General features: G+C 43.6%; 1 protein-coding gene across 2 annotated transcripts; it reads left to right on the top strand.

Annotated features, from left to right (window-relative positions):
* Positions 1-150: 150 nt before the first annotated feature.
* Positions 151-15859, top strand: LOC311105876 (protein NPAT-like). Of its 2 annotated transcripts, none has more exons than XM_084148099.1 (17): positions 151-310; positions 547-665; positions 799-859; positions 966-1044; positions 1145-1185; positions 3538-3795; positions 3982-4057; positions 7969-8080; positions 8194-8285; positions 8407-8488; positions 8613-8709; positions 8852-8971; positions 9076-10407; positions 12246-12358; positions 12489-12579; positions 12674-14010; positions 14175-15859. In XM_084148099.1, the coding sequence occupies exons 1-17, from the start codon at positions 274-276 to the stop codon at positions 14253-14255; spliced, it is 4128 nt and encodes a 1375-aa protein (XP_084004225.1). In that variant the 5' UTR covers positions 151-273; the 3' UTR covers positions 14256-15859. The 2 variants fall into 2 exon arrangements, with proteins under 2 accessions (XP_084004225.1, XP_084004224.1); XM_084148098.1 differs by having other exon boundaries at positions 7957-8080.
* Positions 15860-26725: the final 10866 nt, after the last annotated feature.

The raw sequence follows: 26725 nt of genomic DNA, 5'->3' as shown, positions 1-26725 counted from the left end.
TCGTGGAAGTAACTTGAAATGTGCTAAAAACAGAAAGTGGACACTCACAATTTAAACACCATTTCCCATAATGCACATTTTCCAAATATTATGGAAATTCCGGGTTACATGTGCTCGACTTCCCCGCCTTTTCACGACTCGTAGGACGTTGCGTACACAACACACTGGATGTTTCTACCAAATATACTTGCTTTATTCGCGATTAAATGTATTCTTACTTCATTTGACAGTGAATGTAAATTGTAATTGTTGCAATAATTTGACATTGCAGCCATGTTGCTTCCGTCTGACATAGCGCGGCTCGTTTTAGGTAAGTCTGAACTGGGTCCTGTTTGTGTTGCTAGCTAACCTGGCAACTAAAAGATAGCTGGCTATGGCAGTAGCAGTAAGCTAACTAACGTTAGATTGCTATCTGTAAGATCCTGCTGGTGATATTGCAAGGAGGGCTGCACTGTAGCAAGCCAAAATCTAGATGGTTTTGACTTACTCTTCGTGTGACATGCTGAGCCTCAAATTCAGCTACTCCCTTGTACACTGTTTTTACAGGATACCTGCAACAAGAGGGACTGTGTTCTACAAGCCAGGCTTTAATTCGCGAAAGCCCCAATTTGAAGGAGTACGCAGAACACAGCTCAGATGATGGAACTATTCCTGCTTGTGTGTTTGTAAGTATGTTGTCAGTTCAGACTTCATATAGCTGTGTTCAACTCTGTCATTCTAATGACAATATCTAGTTACAGTGAGTTATTTAGTGGATTACTTAGCTAGGTAGCTAATTCATGTGTACTCCCATTGCAGTCCCTCTTTGGAAAAAACCTGACAACCATTTTGAATGAGTATGTTGCTGTCAAAGCTAAAGGTAAGTGTAACCTCTGACCTCAACCACTTTCATTAAATGAGTACAGGACTTTCACGTGTTTGTATTGTATTCTTGGTTGTCACACTTCCCTGCTATTTCTGCTTAGAGACCAGTGAAGAGACTCAGATACCCATCATGATGACATCATTGTGGAAAAAGCTTGATTTCACACTCAATCAAATAAAGTAAGGACCTATTTTTACCTTTAAAACGGCAAAGAAAAACTCACCAACAGATTGCTGTGCACTTTCTGACATCTTCAATTCAACTTATTTATTTCCTTAGGTCTATGCAGAACTCCCCATCTGTTAGCCAGAATCAAAGACGTAAGTGCTTTATATAATATTCTTACAAGTTAAATGGTTATGCTCTTAGTACTACTTCTGAACTTTGATTTCATTGCCTCTTTGTAATGTTGTGTGGCTCAAGCAGTCAGTCAGAGCGCTGAACTCCATGGCTGTATGACAGGGGTCCCCAACTACATTCAGCCATGGGCCGATTTTTCCTTGAGCGGGGGGCCGACCTGGAACATAGTAATAAATAATTCGGAGTGGTTGTGGTTCCAGATTTTCTGGAATCAGACTGGAGACAGATTTCTGCGCATGCAGGATCCACTAGCCTACCTCCTTTCAGTTGCTGATCAGTCACTTGTGATGCTGCCACTTGTTCACAAAACAGCAGTCAATAGCCATTTAATGTTCTTTTTTCATGGTCATTGCAAACATTGGCTAAACAGGAGGCAGACAGCTGGCTGTATGGCAGCATAACTATAAAGATTACATCACACAACACGCTAATTGTTTTGTACACTGCAAATTGGCCGCAAGAATCCCAAACGGAGTATTTGAGGAAAAACAGAATAATTTTAAATCTTCATTACATTGGCATACGATCCAATATTCCTCCCTATTTATGCATGGGAATTCTAACTTCCTGGTGATTTTACAATCTTATGTCCAAGCAATTATATATTTTTTGCTCAGAATAACGTGGGGGGCCAAATAAATTCACCCACGGGCCGCCTATTGGGGAACCCTGCTGTATGACGTGATTCATAAACCTACAGTGAGGGAAAAAAGTATTTGATCCCCTGCTGATTTTGTACGTTTGCCCACTGACAAATACATGATCAGTCTATAATTTTAATGGTAGGTTTATTTGAACAGTGAGAGACAGAATAACAAACACAAAAATCCAGAAAACGCATGTCAAAATGTTATAAATTGATTTGCATTTTAATGAGGGAAATAAGTATTTGACCCCTCTGCAAAACATGACTTAGTACTTGGTGGCAAAACCCTTGTTGGCAATCAGAGGTCAGACATTTCTTGTAGTTGGCCACCAGGTTTGCACACATCTCAGGAGGGATTTTGTCCCACTCCTCTTTGCAGATCTTCTCCATGTCATTAAGGTTTCGAGGCTGACGTTTGGCAACTGGAACCTTCAGCTCCCTCCACAGATTTTCTATGGGATTAAGGTCTGGAGACTGGCTAGGCCACTCCAGGACCTTAATGTGCTGCTTCTTGAGCCACTCCTTTGTTGCCTTGGCCGTGTGATTTGGGTCATTGTCATGCTGGAATACCCATCCACGACCCATTTTCAATGCCCTGGCTGAGGGAAGGAGGTTCTCACCCAAGATTTGACGGTACATGGCCCCGTCCATCGTCCCTTTGATGCAGTGAAGTTGTCCTGTCACCTTAGCAGAAAAACACCTCCAAAGCATAATGTTTCCACCTCCATGTTTGACGGTGGGGATGGTGTTCTTGGGGTCATAGGCAGCATTCCTCCTCCTCCAAACACGGCGAGTTGAGTTGATGCCAAAGACCTCGATTTTGGTCTCATCTGACCACAACACTTTCACCCAGTTCTCCTCTGAATCCTTCAGATGTTCATTGGCAAACTTCAGACGGGCCTGTATATGTGCTTTCTTGAGCAGGGGGACCTTGCGGGCGCTGCAGGATTTCAGTCCTTCACGGCGTAGTGTGTTACCAATTGTTTTGTTGGTGACTATGGTCCCAGCTGCCTTGAGATCATTGACAAGATCCTCCCGTGTAGTTCTGGGCTGATTCCTCACCGTTCTCATGATCATTGCAACTCCACGAGGTGAGATCTTGCATAGAGCCCCAGGCCGAGGGAGATTGACAGTTCTTTTGCGTTTCTTCCATTTGCGAATAATCGCACCAACTGTTGTCACCTTCTCACCAAGCCTTTTGGCGATGGTCTTGTAGCCCATTCCAGCCTTGTGTAGGTCTACAATCTTTTCCCTGACATCCTTGGAGAGCTCTTTGGTCTTGGCCATGGTGGAGAGTTTGGAATCTGATTGATTGATTGCTTCTGTGGACAGGTGTCTTTTATACAGGTAACAAGCTGAGATTAGGAGCACTCCCTTTAAGAGTGTGCTCCTAATCTCAGCTCGTTACCTGTATAAAAGACACCTGGGAGACAGAAATCTTTCTGATTGAGAGGGGGTCAAATACTTATTTCCCTCATTAAAATGCAAATTAATTTATAACATTTTTGACATGCGTTTTTCTGGATTTTTTTGTTATTCTGTCTCTCACTATTCAAATAAATCTGCCATTAAAATTATAGACTGATCATTTCTTTTGTCAGTGGGCAAACGTCCAAAATCAACAGGGGATCAAATACTTTTTTCCCTCACTGTATTTCCTCTGCAGTCCGCACACGTAATGGGATCGTGAATATGAGGGGGCGACAGAGAGCCTTGTCATCAACGCAGTCCCCCAGCTCTGGGTTTCTGTCATCGTCAGCCCCTCCGTCGGCCCAGGGCATTGCCAGCCCCCTCGACACCCCTCAGAGCATCCTGGGACACTCCACCCCAGTCTGCTACAGCTCCCAGCAGACCAGACCCTCCCCCATCTGCAGCACACAGCCCCAGATCCAAGATGGAGGACGTCTGCTCGTCAATGTGAACCGTAAGTAAACACAAATGCAGCAGTGTACTGGGGAAGGTTGTTACAGTAGGTGTATGGTGTATGTATATCACATCTCATTTTAACTGTCAATTGCTGTAATAATTATTATGGACATTAATACCAATTTATAGGAAAGGTTGTCAATAAAGCTTAATTGAATAATCAACACTTGTTTTTTTATTACAGGAGAGTCACCTTTGCAAATAATGGTTCCAGACAACCGGTTAACTCCAGGACCATTATCCCCAGGGCGTCGGAAATGGTAAGATAGTCATTGTCATCCATTTGTTTACTCCTTTGTAAGTTGTTCTTACCCGTGTGTAGATTGTAGGGATGTAACGATTCAACTATACGCATAGATCCCCTACTAAAATGTTTAAAGATACAAGTGCATCGGTCCGCGGACCCCAAACTGATCCAAATGTAGCATGCATCGGTCAGAAAATCGATTAAAAGTTTACGAATTGGCGGTTCACAATTTTTTTGTTGTTGCTCATATTACATTCTTTCTACCTTCCGGAAATACCTCACATCTTTGGTGACAACTGATGCGTCCTCTCCTTGTAGATCAATGACTGTCAACACAGTTACAGTGCCTTCAGAAAGTAATCATACCCCTTGACTTATTCCACCTTTTGTTGTTACAGCCTGAATTAAAAAATAGTTTTTTGTCTCACCCATGTACACACAGTGCCCCATAATGACAAAGTGAAAACATGTTTTTAAGAATGTTTGCACATTTACTGAAAATGGAATACAGAAATAGCTAATTTACAATGGAATACAGAAATAGCTAATTTACATACAGTGGGGAGAACAAGTATTTGATACACTGCCGATTTTGCAGGTTTTCCTACTTACAAAGCATGTAGAGGTCTGTAATTTTTATCATAGGTACACTTAAACTGTGAGAGACGGAATCTAAAACAAAAATCCAGAAAATCACATTGTGTGATTTTTAAGTAATTTATTTGCATTTTATTGCATGACAGAAGTATTTGATACATCAGAAAAGCAGAACTTAATATTTAGTACAGAAACCTTTGTTTGCAATTACAGAGATCATACGTTTCCTGTAGGTCTTGACCAGGTTTACACACACTGCAGCAGGGATTTTGGGCCACTCCTCCATACAGACCTCCAGATCCTTCAGGTTTCGGGGCTGTCGCTGGACAATACGGACTTTCAGCTCCCTCCAAAGATTTTCTATTGGGTTAAGGTCTGGAGACTGGCTAGGCCACTCCAGGACCTTGAGATGCTACTTACGGAGCCACTCCTTAGTTGCCCTGGCTGAGTGTTTCGGGTCGTTGTCATGCTGGAAGACCCAGCCACGACCCATCTTCAATGCTCTTACTGAGGGAAGGAGGTTGTTGGCCAAGATCTCATGATACATGGCCCCATCCATCCTCCCCTCAATACGGTGCATTCATCCTGTCCCCTTTGCAGAAAAGCATCCCCAAAGAATGATGTTTCCACCTCCATGCTTCACAGTTGGGATGGTGTTCTTGGGGTTGTACTCATCCTTCTTCTTCCTCCAAACACGGCGAGTGGAGTTTAGACCAAAAAGCTATATTTTTGTCTCATCAGACCACATGACCTTCTCCCATTCCTCCTCTGGATCCTCCAGATGGTCATTGGCAAACTTCAGACGGGCCTGGACATGCGCTGGCTTGAGCAGGGGGACCTTGCGTGCGCTGCAGGATTTTAATCCATGACGGCGTAGTGTGTTACTAATGGTTTTCTTTGAGACTGTGGTCCCAGCTCTCTTCAGGTCATTGACCAGGTCCTGCCGTGTAGTTCTGGGCTGATCCCTCACCTTCCTCATGATCATTGATGCCCCACGAGGTGAGATCTTGCATGGAGCCCCAGACCGAGGGTGATTGACCGTCATCTTGAACTTCTTCCATTTTCTAATAATTGCGGCAACAGTTGTTGCCTTCTCACCAAGCTGCTTGCCTATTGTCCTGTAGCCCATCCCAGCCTTGTGCAGGTCTACAATTTTATCCCTGATGTCCTTACACAGCTCTCTGGTCTTGGCCATTGTGGAGAGGTTGGACTCTGTTTGATTGAGTGTGTGGACAGGTGTCTTTTATACAGGTAACGAGTTCAAACAGGTGCAGTTAATACAGGTAATGAGTGGAGAACAGGAGGGCTTCTTAAATAAATACTAACAGGTCTGTGAGAGCCGGAATTCTTACTGGTTGGTAGGTGATCAAATACTTATGTCATGCAATAAAATACAATTTAATTACTTAAAAATCATACAATGTGATTTTCTGGATTTTTGTTTTAGATTCCGTCTCTCACAGTTGAAGTGTACCTATGATAAAAATTACAGACCTCTACATGCTTTGTAAGTAGGAAAACCTGCAAAATCGGCAGTGTATCAAATACTTGTTCTCCCCACTGTAAGTATTCACACCCCTGAGTCAATATTTTGTAGAAGCACCTTTGGCGGGGATTACTGCTTTGAGTCGTCTTGGGTAGGTCTGTATCAGCTTTGCACGTCTGGATTTGTGTATTTTCTCCCATGCTTCCTTGCAGATTTTCTCATGCTCTGTTAAGTTAGATGGGGAGCGGCGGTGAACAGCAATCTTCAAGTCTTTCCACAGGTTTTCAATGGGATTGAAGCCTGGGCTTTGGCTGGGCGACTCAAGGGCTTTCGCGTTCTTGATCTGAAGCCATTCCAGCGTTGCATTGGCTGTATGCTTGGGGTCATTGTCCTGTTGGAACGTAAATCTTCGCCCCCAGTCTGAGGTCGTTTGCACTCTGAAACAGGTTCTCATTAAGGATTTGCTTGTATTTGGCTCACTTCATTGTTCCCTCTATCCTTACCAATCTCAGAGACCCTGCCGCTGAAAAGCATCCCCATAGCATGATGCTGCCACCACCATGCTTCACGGTAGGGATGGTGTTAGACGGGTGATGAGCTGTGCCTGTTTTTTTTCCAGACGTGGCGCTTTGCATTTAGGTCAAAGAGATCCATTTTTGTCTCATCGGACCACACAATCTTTTGCCTTATGCTCTGAGTCTTTCATGTGCCTTTTTCTCAGGAGTGACTTCCGCCTGGCCACTCTCCCATAAAGCCCAGATTGGTGAAGTGCTGTAGAGACTGTTTCTTCTTCTGGCAGGTTTTCCCATCTCAGGCAAGGAACTCTGTAGTTCTGTCAGGAGTCATTGGTCGGACAGAACTACCCAGACTCTAGGCTCTAGGCCATATTTTTTCAATTTCCCAATGATGGAGACCACTGTGCTCTTAAACTTTCAACACTCCAGAAATTGTTTTATACCCTTCCCCAGATACATTTGCCTAATCACAATTCTATCTCTCTGAGAGCTATGAACAGTTCCTTGGACTTCATGGTATAGTTTCTGCTCTGACATGGACTGTCAACTGTGGGACCTTTATATAGACAGGTGCTTCTTTCTAAATCATGTCCAAACAATTGAATTTTCCACAAGTGGACTTCAATCAAGTTGTAGTGACAGCTCAAGGATGATCAAACAAAATTGGAAGCACCTGAGCTCAATTAGGAGTGTCCTAGCAAAGGGATGTGAATACTTATGTAAATTAGATGATTCTGTATTTCATTTTCAATAAATTAGCAAACATTTCTAAAAACATGTTTTCACTTTGTCATTATGCACTATTGTGTGTAGATGACTGAGAGAAATTGCTTTAATACATTTTGAATTCAGGCTGTAACACAACAAAATGTGGATTAAGTCAAGGGGTATAAAAACTTTCTGAAGGCACTGTAACTGTGTTGACAGTCATTGATCCACAAGTCATTTTGAATGCCAAACAACCCTAGGCAATATCAATAGCCTAGTCAAACTGCGCACTGTGCCCAGCTTCGCGCGCTGACCAACGGGAGGTACATCATTTACACACCGAAGTCAGCTCAGAGAGGCCCAGCTCATGAGCTCCATCAGAAGCAGAATGTGAATGTGTTTGAGTGAATGTATTTATGCAAGAAATGTTAGTGTATCGAACAGAATCGCATCGATTCGTTCTCTAATCAAACCGAATCGCACCGACTAGTATTGTTCCTGTAATGTTTTGAAGCCCATTTATCTAGATGCGTATCAAATCGTCTTGAAAGGGAAAGATGCACATCCCTGGTAGATTGAGTTATGACAAAATAGTAATCTTCCCAGTGACTCCCCCAGGAGGAGAGGTGGGGGCTCCAGTGGATCCGGTGGGACTGGAAGAGCCAACATGGCAGCCAGTAGCCTGACAGCAGAGCCCCAGAGTGAAGAGGCAGTCACAGAGAATTTCCCTGTGAGTACAAAACAAAGTTAATACTCTGTATTAAAAAGATGTTGCATTTGAAAAAACTACTAACCCCTGTTGACTGATATGAATTTATCATTTAATTGTTTGTATCTTTGCAGCAAATGGTGATACAAAATGCAAGAGAGAGGATTCTAAATGACAAGTCCTTACAAGAGAAGCTTGCTGAAAACATAAACAAAATCCTAGCAAGGTAATAATAAAAGTACATCTTCTTTTGTAACATTTTAACAGTACTGACTTCATTACTTATTACATTTGGCTGTTGAGTAGATATTTCTTACCTATGCATGTTTCTTTCTCTCTACTTGTAGTGATGGCAGTCCCCAGGCTTTAAAGGCATCATGCAGCACCATGGAGCCTGACCAGTCCATAGATGAAATTCTGGGCCTGCAGGTAATGTCATGTTCTGACAGACTTGCTATACTTGCTAATTTCTCCACTTGAATTCAGGGAACATTGTCAGTCTTTAGTACATAGTGTGGATATGTGCTTTCTCCTGACATTTTACTCTGTGCAGGGGGAGATCCATATGTCTAATGATGTTATACAAGACATATTGGAGCAAACCGAGTCCGACCCAGCCTTCCAGGCTCTCTTTGACCTCTTTGATTACGGTAAACATGATGATTTAATCTAGATCATGTGCAGGATTTTGTTGCTCCTGACAATGCATGAAGTAGGCTTGGTGATTAATGTTTGACTAAGATTATATAAAATCACATTCTTACACTAAATCTCTTGATTCTTTGCATTAAGGCAAAAGCAAAACCAGTGAGGATACTGAACAAGGAGCTGGGAACGTGAGCAATACCACCACAGAGAATGGTGAGACTGAGACTAGGTGTATTGATGGCTCTCCTGAGACTGGAGACTCAGGTATGGACAAAGTCCTCATGACCTGTTGGAATTATATACTAAACAATGTTGATGCTTCATCAGAAATCTCTTTCTGACAATGGGATTTCTCTTTCATTTCTCAGGCACTGGGCCTGAAGATTCGACACGAGGACAAGAAACAACAACTAGAGCGACAAAGTCCAGTCAAGAGCCCAAGAGTAACAAAACAAGGAAATCTGCACCTCCTGTTTCAAGCACTTCAAATGCAAGTCCTGGAGTCAGTACCAGAGGGTCGAGAAGGGGAGCTAGCTCAACAACTCCTGGACCCAGTACCAGAGGGTCGAGAAAGGGAGCTAGCTCAACAACTCCTGGACCCAGTACCAGAGGGTCGAGAAAGGGAGCTAGCTCAACTCGACCGTCAGCATGTATCGATAAACTTACCGGCGCTGCTTCTTCTGCCGCCAAGGACTCTGATAGGATTGACTCCGGCTCCATATTTGATCAGGATAGATCAGGCGTGGATATAGATGAACCTCTGAATACTCTTCCCCTTGACAGTATAGCTCCCCCAGATGTCTTTGAGCTGGTCAGACAGGAGAGTGGAACAAATCATCCGGCGTCAGCATGCAACGCAGGTTCATCTGAAACCAGTACGGTCACTGCTGTGAAAAACATATTGGGCAATGAGAACACCGTGGGGGCTGATGATGGACAAGTGATGGATAACCAAGCTTCACTTCTTAACTCTTCACCTGCCCTGTCCAATTCCATGCCAGTGCTGGATCAGTCAAACAAGGCTCCCATACAGGCCTCTAACCTGCCTCATAGGAATATGACCCCTCCCAGCACTGTAGGAATTTCACAACCTCTACCACAGACCATACCCTCTATGGCTGTCCCATCAACAGTTACAACAACAACCACTCCTGCTGCCCCAACCTTCATCCCAAACCCCAACCCTACAGGCAAGGAAGTTGACCCCAGTAAGATTGTAGCCCTGAAGATCATCATCAGCGATGAGCAGGAGGAGCCCTCCTGTGACTCAGCCCTGAACCAGGCTGTGTCCAGCATCACTGGGGACAGGATCCCCACAATCTTCCTCTCCTCCCCTACCAAGTCACCTGCTAAGGCCCCGGCTCTCAGTGGCGCCCCCATGGCTCAGGAGGAGACGGTGCAGGCGGTGACCAGCTTACAGAGGACAGAAGTCCTCCAACCAGCAGAGACTAATCCTCTTAGTGGGAAAGCAGGGGAGGTGGCAGCATTGGCAGGGACATCATCAGCGTTTACACAGCCAGGCTACTACTTTCAGCTGCCCTTTGATTCAGCCACATCCACCAACAGCTATATCTTAGTGACAGATACAACAGCCACAGACCACCAGTCCAACAAGGTGATGTTACCCAGTGGCGCCCCACAGGTACAGACTGTACCCCCCACCACATATGCTCTGGCCACTCCACCCTGCTATTCCCCTGGTAAGACAGCGTTTAAATACTTAAAGATGCACTATGCAAATATCGCACAAATTTCAGTTTGTGACAAAATAAGCAAGTATAGTGTAGAGAATCATTGTACCATCTAAACCACTGTGAAATATATTTTCCATATCCAAAAATATTGTATTTTCAGCTGTTTGAAGCTTGTGTACAAAACCCAAAATAAAAGACGCAAAAACGAAACTTAAGCTCGGGAAGCATAGAAATAGTGCACAATAGAACAGATCTACCGCTTCTTAGACTTGCTTTCAATCAATTGACAGATCTATAACACACGTTTCTGTGTGAATTTGGTCGGGTCGCTCAGAAAGTTACATATTGCAGCTATAATATTTTGTTCTTGAATCATAAAGCTATAGGTCATTTCCATGTAAAAGGACCAATGAGTACCAACAGATGAAGTTCAAAGGAGCATGTCAAATTGGGTGTCAAATGAAAGCTGAGTCTATTATTCATTTTATTAAGACATACATTTTCTGACCATTTTCCATCCTATAAATTTGGAATAAGCAAAGGCTTTGATTTCTGGTCAAACAGATGGAAAAGAAGTCTTAGAAAACATCTACCAGTATAAGTCTTAAAATGTATTAGAAATATATCAAAACACAATAATGTTAAAGAAATTACCCCTGCCAACATTTGTATGTCGTTTTGGAGAAATTGTTCTGCTTTCTGTAAATTTAAGAAACATTGCCTTGTGGCTTGAAATTCCGTTACCGAAAACCCACATCTTTAAGATATTTTCTCATTTCTCTCCCTCATGAGGAGGGAGGATAATGGAAGTTCACAGAAGTGACAAGTAAAGGTAGACCTATCAATTAGTTATAGTGCTTATACTGGTATCAATTTTCTTTATTAAGTCATTAAAACTCGACTTTCTGAAAAATCGGTAATGGAATTTCTGCTATTGAATTGGCTACAATGGGAAATCAAAGTAGCACAGTTTGGTTCACAAGTTTGAACAGTACAGTAGAGGTCAGTAGAGTATAGTTCAGTGCTATACAGTAGAGGTCAGTACAGTACACAGTATAGCACACGAGTTGAGTAAAATGTACTGTACTGAACTCTACTGTTCTGTGCTGTACTCTACTGACCTCTACTGTGCTGTACTTTGATGTCCAAATGTGTGAAACATTGACGTCTATTATTGGTTCAGATTTGGACCGGACCAACCAAATGTGGTCTTGTTTGGGGACAGAGCTCATTAAAATAATAGCCAGTGTGTAGAATACCCAAATATGCAAAGGAGGATATGGCATTACACCTTTGTGTACCTATTTAGGATCATCACCATGAAGGGAATGATATTCATAATTATGTACAGATCAGGGATCCATGATGAAATTCCATTACCACAATTCCGTTACCGGGTGTAAAACTGTAGTTCAATAACCAAAATATCTATTTTTTCAAAGTCAATGTGCCATTACATAGCTGACATCATTCTTTCTGCAGATATCGTTGAATCTTAATTCAGAGCATATATTTACGTTTTTGGAAAACGTGGACACATAAAAAAAACGTTGGGAGATTTTGCTGAAATTCTGTTACCAAACTTTGCATCTGCACAGTTCTTCCAGTAAATGTTATAATTTTTTTATTCTGTGTAAATTGTTAAAAGTAGTCCTTGTGCATAAAGTTGTATGGTTTGTTAAATTTTGAAATCAATAGTTTTTGTTTGGCATACATTCTTAAGTGAAAAATCTCTAATCTTAACGCAACTGCCTTACCGTGGAATTACCCAATAGTCATCACTCACTTAATTTGCCATGCTGTTTTTCTGGCAGGTAAATGTCTAACCAGTTATATCTTTCCAGGATCTAGACTCATCATTTCTTCACCAGTTCAGCCCATGCTGCAAAGCATGGTGGTTCCTGTGTCTGTTGTTGGGCAGAACAATGCAGGACAGTTCTCAATAGTTCCAAATCAGGTAAGCATTCCTTTTATTGTAGTTTTTTTCTCTTCTGTTTTACATATTTGCATTTAATCCCTTTTCTTGAACTGATAGGCTACCTTAGCTACAGTAACATGTACATCTAGTGATTATTTGTTTGTTTCAGTTGATAGCCATGCCTAGCCCTGCTTCAGCAAAGCAGCCAGCAGCAGTGAAAACCAAGCCTAAACTGGTACACAAGGACACCTCAGTCTCAGGTAAGGATTAGTGTTCAGTTCTCCATAATGTCATTGTCTGTTTACTGTTATCCTGTTATTTTGTTCAGAAATGTTGCTTGCATGTGCATTTCAGGAAAAACGGGAGCTTCTGGATCGAATATGGTTACAAAGCAGGTCCAGGGGCAATCCTCTGAAAGCACTGGGCAGCAGAGGGTAGCAGTTAGCTCGAGCCCCAGCCATAGGAGGATGCTTTGCTTTGATGGGTCTGCTGGTAAAACTTCCACTCAGACCAGAACAACTGCCGCCTCCTCCAAAGCTCCAGCAACAGCTACTCCTGTATCACCTTCTGTCCAACAGGTGGAGAAAGAGATACCTAAATCGGCCTTTGCTATCTTGGGGAGCAGCAGGCCGAAAAGGAGAATAGAGACTGTAAGATGCACGGACAACACTCAAACATCATGGACCGGAACAGAGACCGAGAAATCCTCCACTGTCCAAAAGCAGAAAGAAGCTGCGAAAAAGACCCCATCAAAGAGGGACGCAGAACAAAATGCTAGAGGTCAAAATGCAAGTACCAGTAGATTCCAGAGTGCTGGTAGCAGTCAGACTGATGCCTCACAGTCAGAGTCCAGGAAGATATCTCAATCAGCAGACAAGGACGATGGTGGAACAGAACCTAAGGATGCCCAGAGCTCCATGTCTTCTTCCTCTGATCACAGACTGAGATCAGGGAGCAGGAAAGAGAAGGAGGACACAAGTAGACAAGAGCCTACTGAGAAATCTCCTGCCAAGGAATGGGAGGGACGGACCGAGAAAATATCTTCTCAGGACCCCCCTCATGTCACTGCCAATAAGGAGAATGAGCTGGAGGGTGGCAGGCTAGAGCAGCAGCCCATACCAGCACCAAAAGAGTTCAGCCCGGCCCCAGTGGGCTCACAAACCCCTGTCCCCCAGGCTAGCTCCAGCAAAACCCCCTCCAAGACCAGCCCACTGACCAAGCAGGCTGCCGAAATGCTCCACGACATCCAGGGTCTAAACCCTCCCTGCACCCCTCCTAAGAGGCCAGGCATGGGCTGTCCGGAGCTGCCTCTTCCTCGGACCCCTGGCCGTCTCCAGGAGTCTCTAGACTGCCCCAGGACCCCTGCACGCCAGAGGCTGGGCAGAGACGGAGAGGGCACCCCCAGGCACCTGGTCCCTCCCGCCACCCCGGACCTTCCCTCCTGCAGCCCAGCCAGCGAGGCAGGGAGTGAAAACAGCATCAACATGGCGGCCCACACACTGATGATCCTATCCCGAGCCGCCATCGCCAGGACGGGCACCCCACTGAAAGACAGCCTGCGCCAGGAGGGGGCTGGAACAGTGACCCCTGTAGCCACCAAGAGCAAGAAGCGCAAGCAGCCCGAGCCCCTGGCTAGCCCGCCAGCAAAGAAAGATCTCTCAGGTTCATCTTGCAGTAAGAAGAAAGCAAAGGTGCGCAAAACATACAGAATTTTCTATTCAAGCTGTGTATCGTAATCTCTCCTGAGGTTCATAATTGAATGTGATCGAATCAACCCAATCATAGATATTTGACATAATGTCCTGCATTAAATGTGAACTCAGTTTTCTTTTTGCTTGTGTTTGTTACCCCTCAGAAACAGCAGAAACTAATGGATTCCTTCCCTGATGACTTGGATGTGGATAAGTTCCTATCTTCACTGCATTATGATGAGTGATGGGTTGAGTTATAGCAGTTGGACAGTGAGATGGGAATCTCCCAAACACTACCTACCTGCCCTCCAGCAAGAGAACAAGCCATCATTTAGTGTCACAGTGCCTATGGTTAACCCATCATGCCTTTTAGGAGTTAGGCACCTGTGGTCTATTGGAGCATGTCCTCAGATCTTATTTTGTCTTTGTATGGTCTATGCTTGTAGGGCTTGTCCTACACCCTTGTACTTAACAACTAATTATACATGTGATGTATGTACTGTATAGAAATTATTGCAGAAATGCTAGATAGAGAGCACTTTGGTTCCATGCAATGACTAATGTTAAGAATGGTTTCCCAATCTTGTTGTATTTATAATTTCAAGAATACAACCCTTTCCTTGGTCAATGTTTGACTGTGTCTAAACTTTAAATGATCCACTTACACACTATAGCTGCATTTAGACAGGCAGCCCAATTCTGATCTTTATTTCACTAATTGGTCTTTTGACCAGTCTCATCAGATCTTTTCATATCAGCCCTTTTTCAGAGCTGATCTGATTGGTCAAAAGACCAATTAGTGACAAAAATATCAGAATTGGGCTGCATGTGTAGACACAGCCTAAATGCAGCCTTAGTGTTGTGTAAAGTACGTTTCTGCAGATGTTTTCTTTATTAGTGATTTTTAAAATGAAGAATCTAAGTAACCTTGATGTTCTTGTTCTAGAAAAATCTAGTTCCATTTAATATTGTCTCTGTGCAGAAAAAACTGACCGGTTTTCAGTCCAAAGCAAAGCATCACTATCAGAATACATAGTCTGATAACACTATAACCAAGTTAATATTGCACCATTTTATTCACTCAAGTCAATGACTACTAAATAGTAGGCCTATATCTCACAGTGATGGAAGAATCTCCACTGCCACTAATCCTAGCTTATAACAATTCCACACCTAGCCGAAGTAAGACATTCAAGCATGTTAAAAGGGCAACTGCACCTAAAAATTATCTTTTAGTATTCGTTTCATTAGTCCATTGATATTGTCCCACAATGTTTTGCATGTCAGCAATCAAGTTTTCAAGGTATGCAACTTTCAAAATACAGAAATCTGGCCTGCAACATACTGTGGCTTGGTAAGCAACTCCAGTGTATAGTGTCTGATAGAAAGCAGACTGAACCAGGTTTTCCTCTAGGAATTTGCCTGTGCTTAGCTCTATTCTGTTTATTTTCATCCCCCAAAAAACTCCCTAGTCCTGGCAGATGACAAGCATACCCATAACAGCCACCACCATGCTTAAAAATATTTAGTGTTATTCAGTGATGTGTTGGATTTGCCCCAAACATAATGCTTTGTATTCAGGACATAAAGTTGATTTATTTGCCACATTTTTTGTCGTTTTACTTTAGTGCCTTATTGAAAACAGGATGCATGTTTTGGAATATTTTTAATTCTGTACAGGCTTCCTCCTTTTCACTCTGTCATTTAGGCTAGTATTATGGAGTAACTACAATGTTGCTTATCCATCCTCAGTTTTCTCCTATCACAGCCATTGAACTCTGTAACTGTTTTAAAGTCACCATTGGTCTGATGGTGAAATCCCTGAGCGGTTTCCATCCTCTCCGTCAACTGAGTTAGGAAGGACGCCTGTATCTTTGTAGTGACTGGGGGTATTGATACATCATCCAAAGTGTAATTAATATATTCACCATGCTCAAAGGGATATTCAATGTCTGTTTATTTTTATTTTTACCCATCTACCAATATGTGCCCTTCTTTGCGAGGCATTGCAAAACCTCCCTGGTCTTTGTGGTTGACTGTTTGAAATTCACAGCTCGACTGAGGGACCTTACAGAGAATTGTATGTGTGGAGTACAGAGATGAGGTAGTCATTCAAAAATCATGTTAAACACTAATTGCACACTGAGCATGCAATTTACTGACTCGAGACATTTCAGCTTTGGGACGAATTGGAACGCCGACTGCGAGCCACGCCTAATTGCCCAACCTCACTAATGCTCTTGTGGCTGAATGGAAGCAAGTGCCCGTAGCAATGTTCTAATGTAAAACCTTCCCAGAAGAGGAGGTTGTTATAGCAGCAAAGGGGGGACCAACTCCATATTAATGCCCATGATTTTGGAATGAGATGTTCGACGAGCAGGTGTCCACATACTTTTGGTAATGTAGTGTATTTGGATAACTATTTAGCAGTCTTGTGGCTTGGGGGTAGAAGCTGTTCAGGGTCCTGTTGGTTCCAGACTTGGCGCATCGGTACCGATTGCTGTGCTGTAGCAGCGAGAACAGTCTGACTTGGGTGGCTGGAGTCTTGACAATCCTAAACCACATCCTCCGCGCATGTGCAGACCAGCTGGCTGAAGTGTTTACAGACATATTCAATCTCTCCCTGTCCCAGTCTGTTGTCCCCACTTGCTTAAAGGTGTCCACCCTTGTTCCTGTACCCAAGAAAGCGAAGGTAACTAACCTAAATGACTATCTCCCCGTACCACCCACTTTTGTCATCATGAAGTACTTTGAGAGGCTAGTTAAGGATCATATCACCTTACCCGACACCCTAGACCCACTACAATTTCACGGACAAAACAATCGCCATTGCACTGCATACTGCCCTATCCCACCTGGACAAGATAAATACCTATTTAAGAATGCTGTTCATTGACTACAGCTCAGCCTTCAACACCATAGTGCCCTCCAAGCTCATCACTAAGCTCAGGGCCTTGGGTCTGAACCCCTCCCTATGCAACTGGGTCTTAGACTTGCTGATGGGCCGACCGCAGGTGGTGAAGGTAGGCAACAACACCTCCGCCACGCTGATCCTCAACATGGAGACCCCACAGGGGTGTGTGCTCAGCCAACGCACGTCTCCAACTCAATCAAGTTTGCTGACAACAACAGTGGTAGGCCTGATTACCAACAGAGACAGCCTACAGGGAGGTGCCAGGAGCTGATCGTGGACTACAGGAGAACGCAGAGCAAGCACACCCCCATCCACATCGACGGGGCTGCAGTGGAGAGGGTCAAAAGCTTCAAGTTCCTCGGCGTGCACTTCGCTGACGACCTGAAATGGTCCCTCCATACCGACAGCATGGTGAAGAAGGTGCAACAGTGCCTCTTCAACCTCAGGAGGCTGAAGAAATGTGGATGAGACCCTCACGAACGTCTACAGATGCACCATCAAGAGCATTCTGTCAGACTGTTTCACCAACGCCCGCAACCGCAGGGCTGTCCAGAGGGTGGTGCGGTCAGCCCAACGCATCATCGGGGGCACACTGCCTGCCCTCCAGGACATCTATAGCACCCGGTGTCACAGGAAGGCCAAGAAGATTATCAAGGGCCTAAGCCAGCTAGAAGGCGGAGACACTACAGGTGCATCAAAGCTGTGACCAAGAGACTGGTAAACCTCTAACTCCAGGCCATCAGACTGTTAAACAGTCATCACTAGCGGGCCTCCGCACAGGACCCTTCCCTGAACCTTAGACACTGTCACTAGCCGGCTACCACCGGGTACTCTACCTAGCCTGGGCAGCCGCTAGTGGGCGCTACGGCTCTCCCACTATCATCTGGGCTTGATGTGACCAGCCGGTAATACACTCGTGCCCCCTGGCGCCCGGTTCGTACATAAAATATTCTCACCCTTACAAAAAAAGACTTGAACTGTACTCTAACTGCAGTTACACTGAAATTACTGCAGTAAAAAAAAAAGTATTTTGGATGCAGTATTTGCTGCATACTGCAGTTATACTGCACTTTAACTGCAGTTATACTGCAGTCTGTCTGCAATCTTTTTTCGTAAGGGTAGGCATAGGCCTACACACTTGTGATTTGAAACAATCCATAGCTATAATGATCCTCTGTGGCTAAGTCATGCTCCCTGGTGAAGTATTTTGAATGATTTAGACAGGAGTAATAACATAATTATGGCAAAACAAATTTACTTTAGGGGAATCCAGCATCCTAACAGCTCATTTATGCTTGATCCGAAAAAGTGGTTGGAGGCTCCTTATGGAGGGTGTGATGCAGTTGCGGAGCCTCTGGAAACATGCGGAGGCCAACTTGAGCTCCCTGCCGTATCCCTTTGCACCTCCCAAATTTTGTAACAATGCGGAGGTCTCCATATACAGTGGGGGAAAAAATTATTTAGTCAGCCACCAATTGTGCAAGTTCTCCCACTTAAAATGATGAGAGAGGCCTGTAATTTTCATCATAGGTACATGTCAACTATGACAGACAAATTTAGATATTTTTTCTCCAGAAAATCACATTGTAGGATTTTAAATGAATTTATTTGCAAAATATGGTGGAAAATAAGTATTTGGTCACCTACAAACAAGCAAGATGTCTGGCTCTCACAGACCTGTAACTTCTTCTTTAAGAGGCTCCTCTGTCCTCCACTCGTTACCTGTATTAATGGCACCTGTTTGAACTTGTTATCAGTATAAAAGGCACCTGTCCACAACCTCAAACAGTCACATTCCAAACTCCACTATGGCCAAGACCAAAGAGCTGTCAAAGGACACCAGAAACAAAATTGTAGACCTGCACCAGGCTGGGAAGACTGAATCTGCAATAGGTAAGCAGCTTGGTTTGAAGAAATCAACTGTGGGAGCAATTATTAGGAAATGGAAGACATAAAAGACCACTGATAATCTCCCTCGATCTGGGGCTCCACTCAAGATCTCACCCCGTGGGGTCAAAATGATCACAAGAACGGTGAGCAAAAATCCCAGAACCACACGGGGGGACCTAGTGAATGACCTGCAGAGAGCTGGGACCAAAGTAACAAAGCCTACCATCAGTAACACACTACGCCGCCAGGGACTCAAATCCTGCAGTGCCAGACGTGTCCCCCTGCTTAAGCCAGTATATGTCCAGGCCCGTCTGAAGTTTGCTAGAGTGCATTTGGATGATCCAGAAGAGGATTGGGAGAATGTCATATAGTCAGATGAAACCAAAATAGAACTTTTTGGTAAAAACTCAACTCGTCGTGTTTGGAGGACAAAGAATGCTGAGTTGCATCCAAAGAACACCATACCTACTGTGAAGCATGGGGGTGGAAACATCATGCTTTGGGGCTGTTTTTCTGCAAAGGGACCAGGACGACTGATCCGTGTAAAGGAAAGAATGAATGGGGCCATGTATCGTGAGATTTTGAGTGAAAACCTCCTTCCATCAGCAAGGGCATTGAAGATGAAACGTGGCTGAGTCTTTCAGCATGACAATGATCCCAAACACACCGCCCGGGCAACGAAGGAGTGGCTTCGTAAGAAGCATTTCAAGGTCCTGGAGTGGCCTAGCCAGTCTCCAGATCTCAACCCCATAGAAAATCTTTGGAGGGAGTTGAAAGTCTGTGTTGCCCAGCGACAGCCCCAAAACATCACTGCTCTAGAGGAGATCTGCATGGAGGAATGGGCCAAAATACCAGCAACAGTGTGTGAAAACCTTGTGAAGACTTACAGAAAATGTTTGACCTGTGTCATTGCCAACAAAGGGTATATAACAAAGTATTGAGAAACTTTTGTTATTGACCAAATACTTATTTTCCACCATAATTTGCAAATAAATTGATAAAAAATCCTACAATGTGATTTTCTGGATTTTTTTTTCTCATTTTGTCTGTCATAGTTGACATGTACCTATGATGAAAATTACAGGCCTCTCTCATCTTTTTAAGTGGGAGAACTTGCACAATTGGTGGCTGACTAAATACTTTTTTCCCCCACTGTATCTCTGCATTGACATGATTGGTTGATGGTAGGTGGGGACAGGAGGTTCCTGTGTAAACACAAACTCAGCTCTGCTCAACAGCTCTGCGCTGCTCCGCAAAGCGCCTAAAGTATGAATGCCCTGACTTCTGCAGAGGCCGTACCACCCCCACGGGGGGCCAGTATGAAAAATATATGCACTCACTAATTGTAAGTTTGGTAAATGACTAAAATGTCCAAAAATAAATAAACGCTGCACGGCCAACGCAGACAACGGATTGACCATGCAACGCCTTTAACAGTGCACTCGCCAACTTTCCTTAACCAATTCGCAAGAGTCTGAAACCAGAGATCTGTTGATAGATTAATTATTAATGACAAATTATTACACCCTGAAACTGTGTGGAATGTGTTAGAATGTGTGAATGTAGGACCAGTAAAGACTATGACATTGAGCTACTATTCAGCAATGTGAGTAAGGGTTAGGCCAGACAAAGGACAAGGAGAACTGTCTACAGACAACTGAGAAACCAAGATAAAGAGGCCTCCCAATTTAGGGAGGAGAGAAACTGTTATGAAACATGGTGCAGAATATTGTGAGAACGGCGATAACTGAGGAATGCAGGGAGTAGGCTATGATAAGAAAGTGTGTATGCGTGTGTGTGTGTGTGTGTGTGTGTGTATGTATGTGTGTATGCATGTGTGTATATGTGTGTGTATATGTGTGTGTGTGTGTGTGTGTGTGTGAACTGATGGTCAGGAGAGCAGTTTTAGAGTGGAAAACTTTTTTGTATGAGTATAAAAGATGGACTCTGAAATTGTGATGGCAGAATTCTCAATGAATAAATATCTCTGACTATGCAGACCGGGACTCTGTCCGTTACTTAAATCCCAAAAGACTTACAAACTTTTGGGAGACGCACAGAGACACTGAAATAGTTTGTTAAATAATTCACATAACATCTGTATATAATGACGGGATTCTCATGTCTTCTCCCTAACAATGGGAGTCTTTGTCCCAAAGGCAGGAAGGCAGGCGATAAGCTTAGGTCTGCATATTATGCCCATAGAAACGCATTGGGCTAAAAGGCGCTGCATGGTCAATCTGAGTCTGCATTGGCTGTGCAGCATTTACTGTGATACAGCCTCTGCAGAAGTCAGGGCATCATACTTCTTGCGCAGAGATGTTGTGAAGGAAGTGAGTTGGTGTTTATCCAGGACCTCCCGCCCTCACCTACCGTCAACCAATCGTCAATGGGGAGCTATATGGAGACCTCCCCATTGATACTAAATTTAAAATGCTCACAGGGTGCAGTAGAGCTCAAATTGGTCTCTGCGTGCCTCTGGAGGATCCGCCATTGCGTCACACCCTCCATACGGCGCCGCCAACCACATTTTCGTATCAAGCATAAATTGGCTCTATTCTGGACAGATTTTGGCGAGTGAGCACTCTCGCTTCGCCTTTTCCTCTCTGCTGAAACTATGTCACTGGAGAAAGCATCCGAGTGAGCAAAACAGCGCCCTCTATATGTAACAAATGTATCTGATGCTGTCTGGCCAAAAATTGTATGACATGCCATAATCCTTTGGTGCAGACAGCATCAGATACATGGTCTACACATACTGAGACAGAGGGGCACCGTTTCACTCGCTCGGGTGCCTGAACTTAGATTGATGAGTTTCTGTCGGCACGCGTCTCGTCAAATAAATTATTTATATTTTATTTGTACGGGAAAGAAGGTACGGTAGGGCAGGCCAGGCCCCCTAAGGCCAGCCCATAACGCCGGACCTGGGGGGAAAGAAGTAATACTGTCTACAAGACTTTATACATAACTAATATGATCTGTTTAGAACATCTTAAAATCCATGCCTTTTAAGATGCGTTTTCAGAGTTTCCTTTAAAGAAAATCTCCTCCCACACTTGGAGCACTGGTGAGGTTTCTCACCCATGTGAGTTAACATGTCTTTTAAGTTCCCTGAGAAGACAAAGCGTTTCGTGTGCAGGGTTATGGACATCTTCGTATATGAATCTGAAAATGGCATGCTGCTTTGAAACCCATTCCGCAATGTTCACAGATGAACGTGGACTTCAGGAAACAGCAGAGGGTGCACCCCCATATCCACATCGATGGGACCGCAGTGGAGAAGGTGGAAAGCTTCAGGTTCCTTGGCGTACACATCACTGACAAACTAAAATGGACCACCCACACTGGTGAAGAAGGCGCAACAGAGCCTCTTCAACCTCAGGAGGCTAAATAAATTTGGCTTGGCACCTAAAACCCTCACAAACTTTTACAGATGCACAATTGAGAGCATCCTGTCGGGCTGTATCACCGCCTGGTACGGCAACTGCACCGCCCACAACCGCAAGGCTCTCCAGAGGGTGATGCGGTCTGCACAACGCATTACCAGGGGGCAAACTACCCACCCTCCAGGACACCTACATCACCCGATGTCACAGGGAGGCCAAAAAGATCATCAAGGACATCAACCACCCGAGCCACTGCCTGTTCACCCCGCTATCATCCAGAAGGCGAGGTCAGTACAGGTGCATCAAAGCTGGGACCGAGCTTCTATCTCAAGGCCATCAGACTGTTAAACAGCCATCACTTGCACATTAGAGGCTGCTGCCTATACAGTGATTTATAGTCCCCACATAGACTATAAATCACTGGCCACTTTAATAAATGGAACACTAGCCACTTTAATAATGTTTAAATATCTTGCATTACTCATCTCATATGTATATACTGTATTCTATACTATTCTACGGTATCTTAGTCACTTAATAATGTTTACAGATCTTGCATTACTCATCTCATATGTATATACTGTATTCTATACTATTCTACTGTATCTTAGTCCATGCCGCTCTGACATCGCTCGTCCATTTATGTACAGTACCAGCACAAGCATTTCGCTACACCCGCAATAACATCACAATGTGTGAATTCTTATGTTTTTCCAGGGAGTTGTGGTTTTGGTAAACATTCCCACAATGAGGGCAGCTTATTGTCTTGTTATCGGTTCTATAGGGGATAATTTTTGTGCTTGAGGGAAGGTTTTCCGTCCCAGATTCTTCAGTGTTGACGCTTCTGTTCATCCCCTTGGTACCTAGTCCTGATGTGATGGTGAAATAGTTTTGTGCTGCGTGTGGGACGGGAATTAAAGTCCCAGATTCTTTAGAGTTGAGATGCTTCCTTTGGTGCCTAGTGCTGATACACTGGTGGAGTTTTGTGCTGCTTGAGGAAAGATGCTTTTCAGTCCCAGATTCTTTAGAGCGTAGAAGCTTCCTGTACTCTCCTCGATGCCTAATCCTGATGTGTTGGTGGAGTTTTGCCATAATATGAGAGAATGGGCGGAGGGAGCAGGCAAGGACCTGGGATGCCATGTCACTATTCAAACCTGCAATGACAAAATTAGGAGGACAGATTGCTTAAGTGATGTTCTGCCGAGATGAACGAATTACCATTTGAGAAACAATTTTGAGTAACACTACTTTTAACAACTTGCTGATTACCAGGTATTTACTTACAAAGTACATAAAAAAGATAAGCATTATGATGTTATCAGTCATTTGGCAAAGGACACAAGAATGTACCAATTGTTATCAAGAATTTACTGATTCTGTTAATTTCCAAGTTGCTAATTACGATGAGGTACCAATTGTTACGAAGAAATTTTATTTTAAATAACAGTGATAATAGGGCTGTAAAATAAAGTCTTCATTTTCCCAGTCTTCTTCGGTCTGCATATCTTCTTCCTCTTCCTCCTCCTCCTCCTCCTCCTCCTCCTCTCTGCCTCCATTAGATGGTCCTTCTCTCTCTTCTCCATCTCCTGCTCTCTCTGTCCCATTCTTGAAGCATGTATCTCCATCTGAGTATGACCTCATTTTGTCAGAGCTGACCTGCTCAGAGCTAATGACAACTCTTATTGTTGGAGGGACAGGATGGTATCTGCAGTGTAGTAAGAAAAATAACCTAGGAAAGAGAGAACATATTGATCCAATAAGTTACACTCTTGCCATACATTTTCTTCCACTACTTACCAGAAAAAGAATTTAACATACTTAGTATCAAATATATAATTCTGGATGGAGACTTACTCTTTTTCAGGTTTCCATGATGCTGATGGTGCTGCAGAAGCGTCCTCAACTCTTCAGGGTCAAAGATGGCGTGTCCACATTCCTCCATGACACAGGGGGCAGCACTGAGCCATGCTGCTGTTTGAGGCGCTTTAGATTTGACATTGAATTCAACGCTGTGTATCATTGGTAATGCTCCCTTCTCTGCATGCCAGAGCCTGGCGCATTGGGTAGGTGTTTTCCTTTAGCTCACCATAGTTCTCAGTCCTACATTTTTTAAAACCGTGATCAGCGGTCAGCATGCCAATTGCACGCTCCCTCAAAACTTGAGACATCTGTGGCATTGCGTTGTGTGACACAACTGCCCATTTTAGAGTGGCCTTTTATTGTCCCCAGCACAAGGTGCAGCTGTGTAATGATCATGCTGTTTAATCAGCTTCTTGATATGCCTCACCTGTCAGGTGGATGGATTATCTTGGCAAAGGTGAAATGCTCACTAACAGGGATGTAACACATTATATATTTGAGTTTCTTCAAAGTAGCCACCCTTTGCCTTGATGACAGCTTTGCACACTCTTGGCATTCTCTCAACCAGCTTCATGAGGTAGTCACCTGGAATGCATTTCAGTTAACAGGTGTACATTGTTAAGTTAATTTGTGGAATTTCTTTCCTTTTTAATGCGTTTCAGCCAATCAGTTGTGTTGTGACAAGGTAGGGGTGGTATACAGAAGATAGCCCTATTTGGTAAAAGACCGAGTCCATATTATGGCAAGAACAGCTCAAATAAGCAAAGAGAAATGACAGTCCATCATTACTTTAAGACACAAAGGTCTGTCAATCCGGAAAGATTTCACGAACTTTGAAAGTTTCTTCAAGTGCAGTCGTAAAAACCATCAAGAGCTATGATGAAACTGGCTCTCATGAGGACCGCCACAGGAAAGGAAGACCCAGAGTTACCTCTGCTGCAGAGGATAAATTCATTAGAGTTAACTGCACCTCAGATTGCAGCCCAAATAAATGCTTCACAGACTTCAAGTAACAGACACATCTCAACATCAACTGTTCAGAGGAGACTGTGTGAATCAGGCCTTCATGGTTGAATTGCTGCAAAGAAACCACTACTAAAGGACACCAATAAGAAGAAGAGACTTGCTTGGGCAAAGAAACATGAGCAATGGACATTAGATCGGTGGAAATATGTCCTTTGGTCTGATTTTTGGTTCCAACTGCCGTGTCTTTGTGAGACGCAGAGTAGGTGAACGGATGATCTCCGCATGTGTGGTTCCCAACGTGAAGCATGGAGGAGGAGGTGTGATGGTGCTTTGCTGGTGACACTGTCTGTGATTTATTTAGAATTCAAGGCACACTTAACCAGCATGGCTACCACAGCATTCTGCAGCGATACGCCATCCAATCTGGTTTGCGCTTAATGGGACTATCATTTGTTTTTCAACAGGACCCAAAACACACCTCCAGGCTGTGTAAGGGCTATTTGACCTAGGAGAGTGATGGAGTGCTGCATCAGATGACCTGGCCTGCACAATCCCCCGACCTCAACCCAATGGTTTGGGATGAGTTGGACCGCAGAGTGAAGGAAAAGCAGCCAACAAGTGCTCAGCATATGTGGGAACTCCTTCAAGACTGTTGGAAAAGCATTCCTCATGAAGCTGGTTGAGAGAATGCCAAGAGTGTGCAAAGCTGTCATCAAGGCAACGGGTGGCTACTTTGAAGAATCTCAAATATAACATATATTTTGATTTGTTTAACACTGTTTTGATTACTACTTGATTCCATATGTGTTATTTCATAGTTTTGATGTCCTCACTATTATTCTACAATGTAGAAAATAGTAAAAATAAAGAAAAATCCTTGAATAAGTAGGTGTGTCCAAACTTTTGACTGGTACTGTGTATATATGTATATATCCACACTATGAGGTTGGAATAATACTGTGAAAATGATAATGCCCTTTCAGTTTAAGACCTGTTTGAAAAAGCTGCATGAAATTTCAGCCTGTTTTGGTGGGATGGAGTTTTGGCCTGCCTGGTGACACCACCAGGTGCTAAATTAGTTAATAGACCAATAAAAAGGGTTCCAAACCTCTATGCCAATAACAGCTAGTTTACCCCTTTTTTTTTTATAAGACGCTATTTTTGTTTCTTTTTGACCATTTTAATTAAACTATCACAGTAAGGTGCTTAATTGTTACGCAGAAATGATTTTTTTATTGACATAAAAATGGCTGCATTGGACCTTTAACTTTTTTGCTGTAACCAAGATAATTGGGAATACCAAAGAGATTGATATCTAATCCCTTTCATCTGTGAGAATACTCTTATTTTGAAGGATTTGAGAAAAACAACATGACCCGGAAGTGATTTGTGATTCGTTGTTGCTGACCAGGAGGCTTCAATAGGGAGGCTATCGCGGTCCACTTTTATCACAGATAGAACAATGAGACAGATATTTCACCGGATGTATAGATATGACGCATCCGGTTGGCGTTTCCACTCACTACCATATTTGAGAGGAACCCCAATGGCTAGCCGTGGGAGAAGATGGAACGAGATGGGTTTTGGCAAATAGGATCACGCTAGCTCCTGCTTGGCTCTGTCTACCTCATTGCTTGTTCTGCCCACTATGGCTCATTTGTTCCCATTTGAAACGACAGGCTGTGGTGTATCTTGGTTT

This window comes from Coregonus lavaretus, assembly GCF_964263955.1.
Source record: "Coregonus lavaretus genome assembly, chromosome: 30".
Lineage (NCBI taxonomy): Eukaryota > Metazoa > Chordata > Actinopteri > Salmoniformes > Salmonidae > Coregonus > Coregonus lavaretus.
Note: the sequence above shows the minus strand (reverse complement) of the source record. Positions and strands in the feature narration are given on the sequence as shown.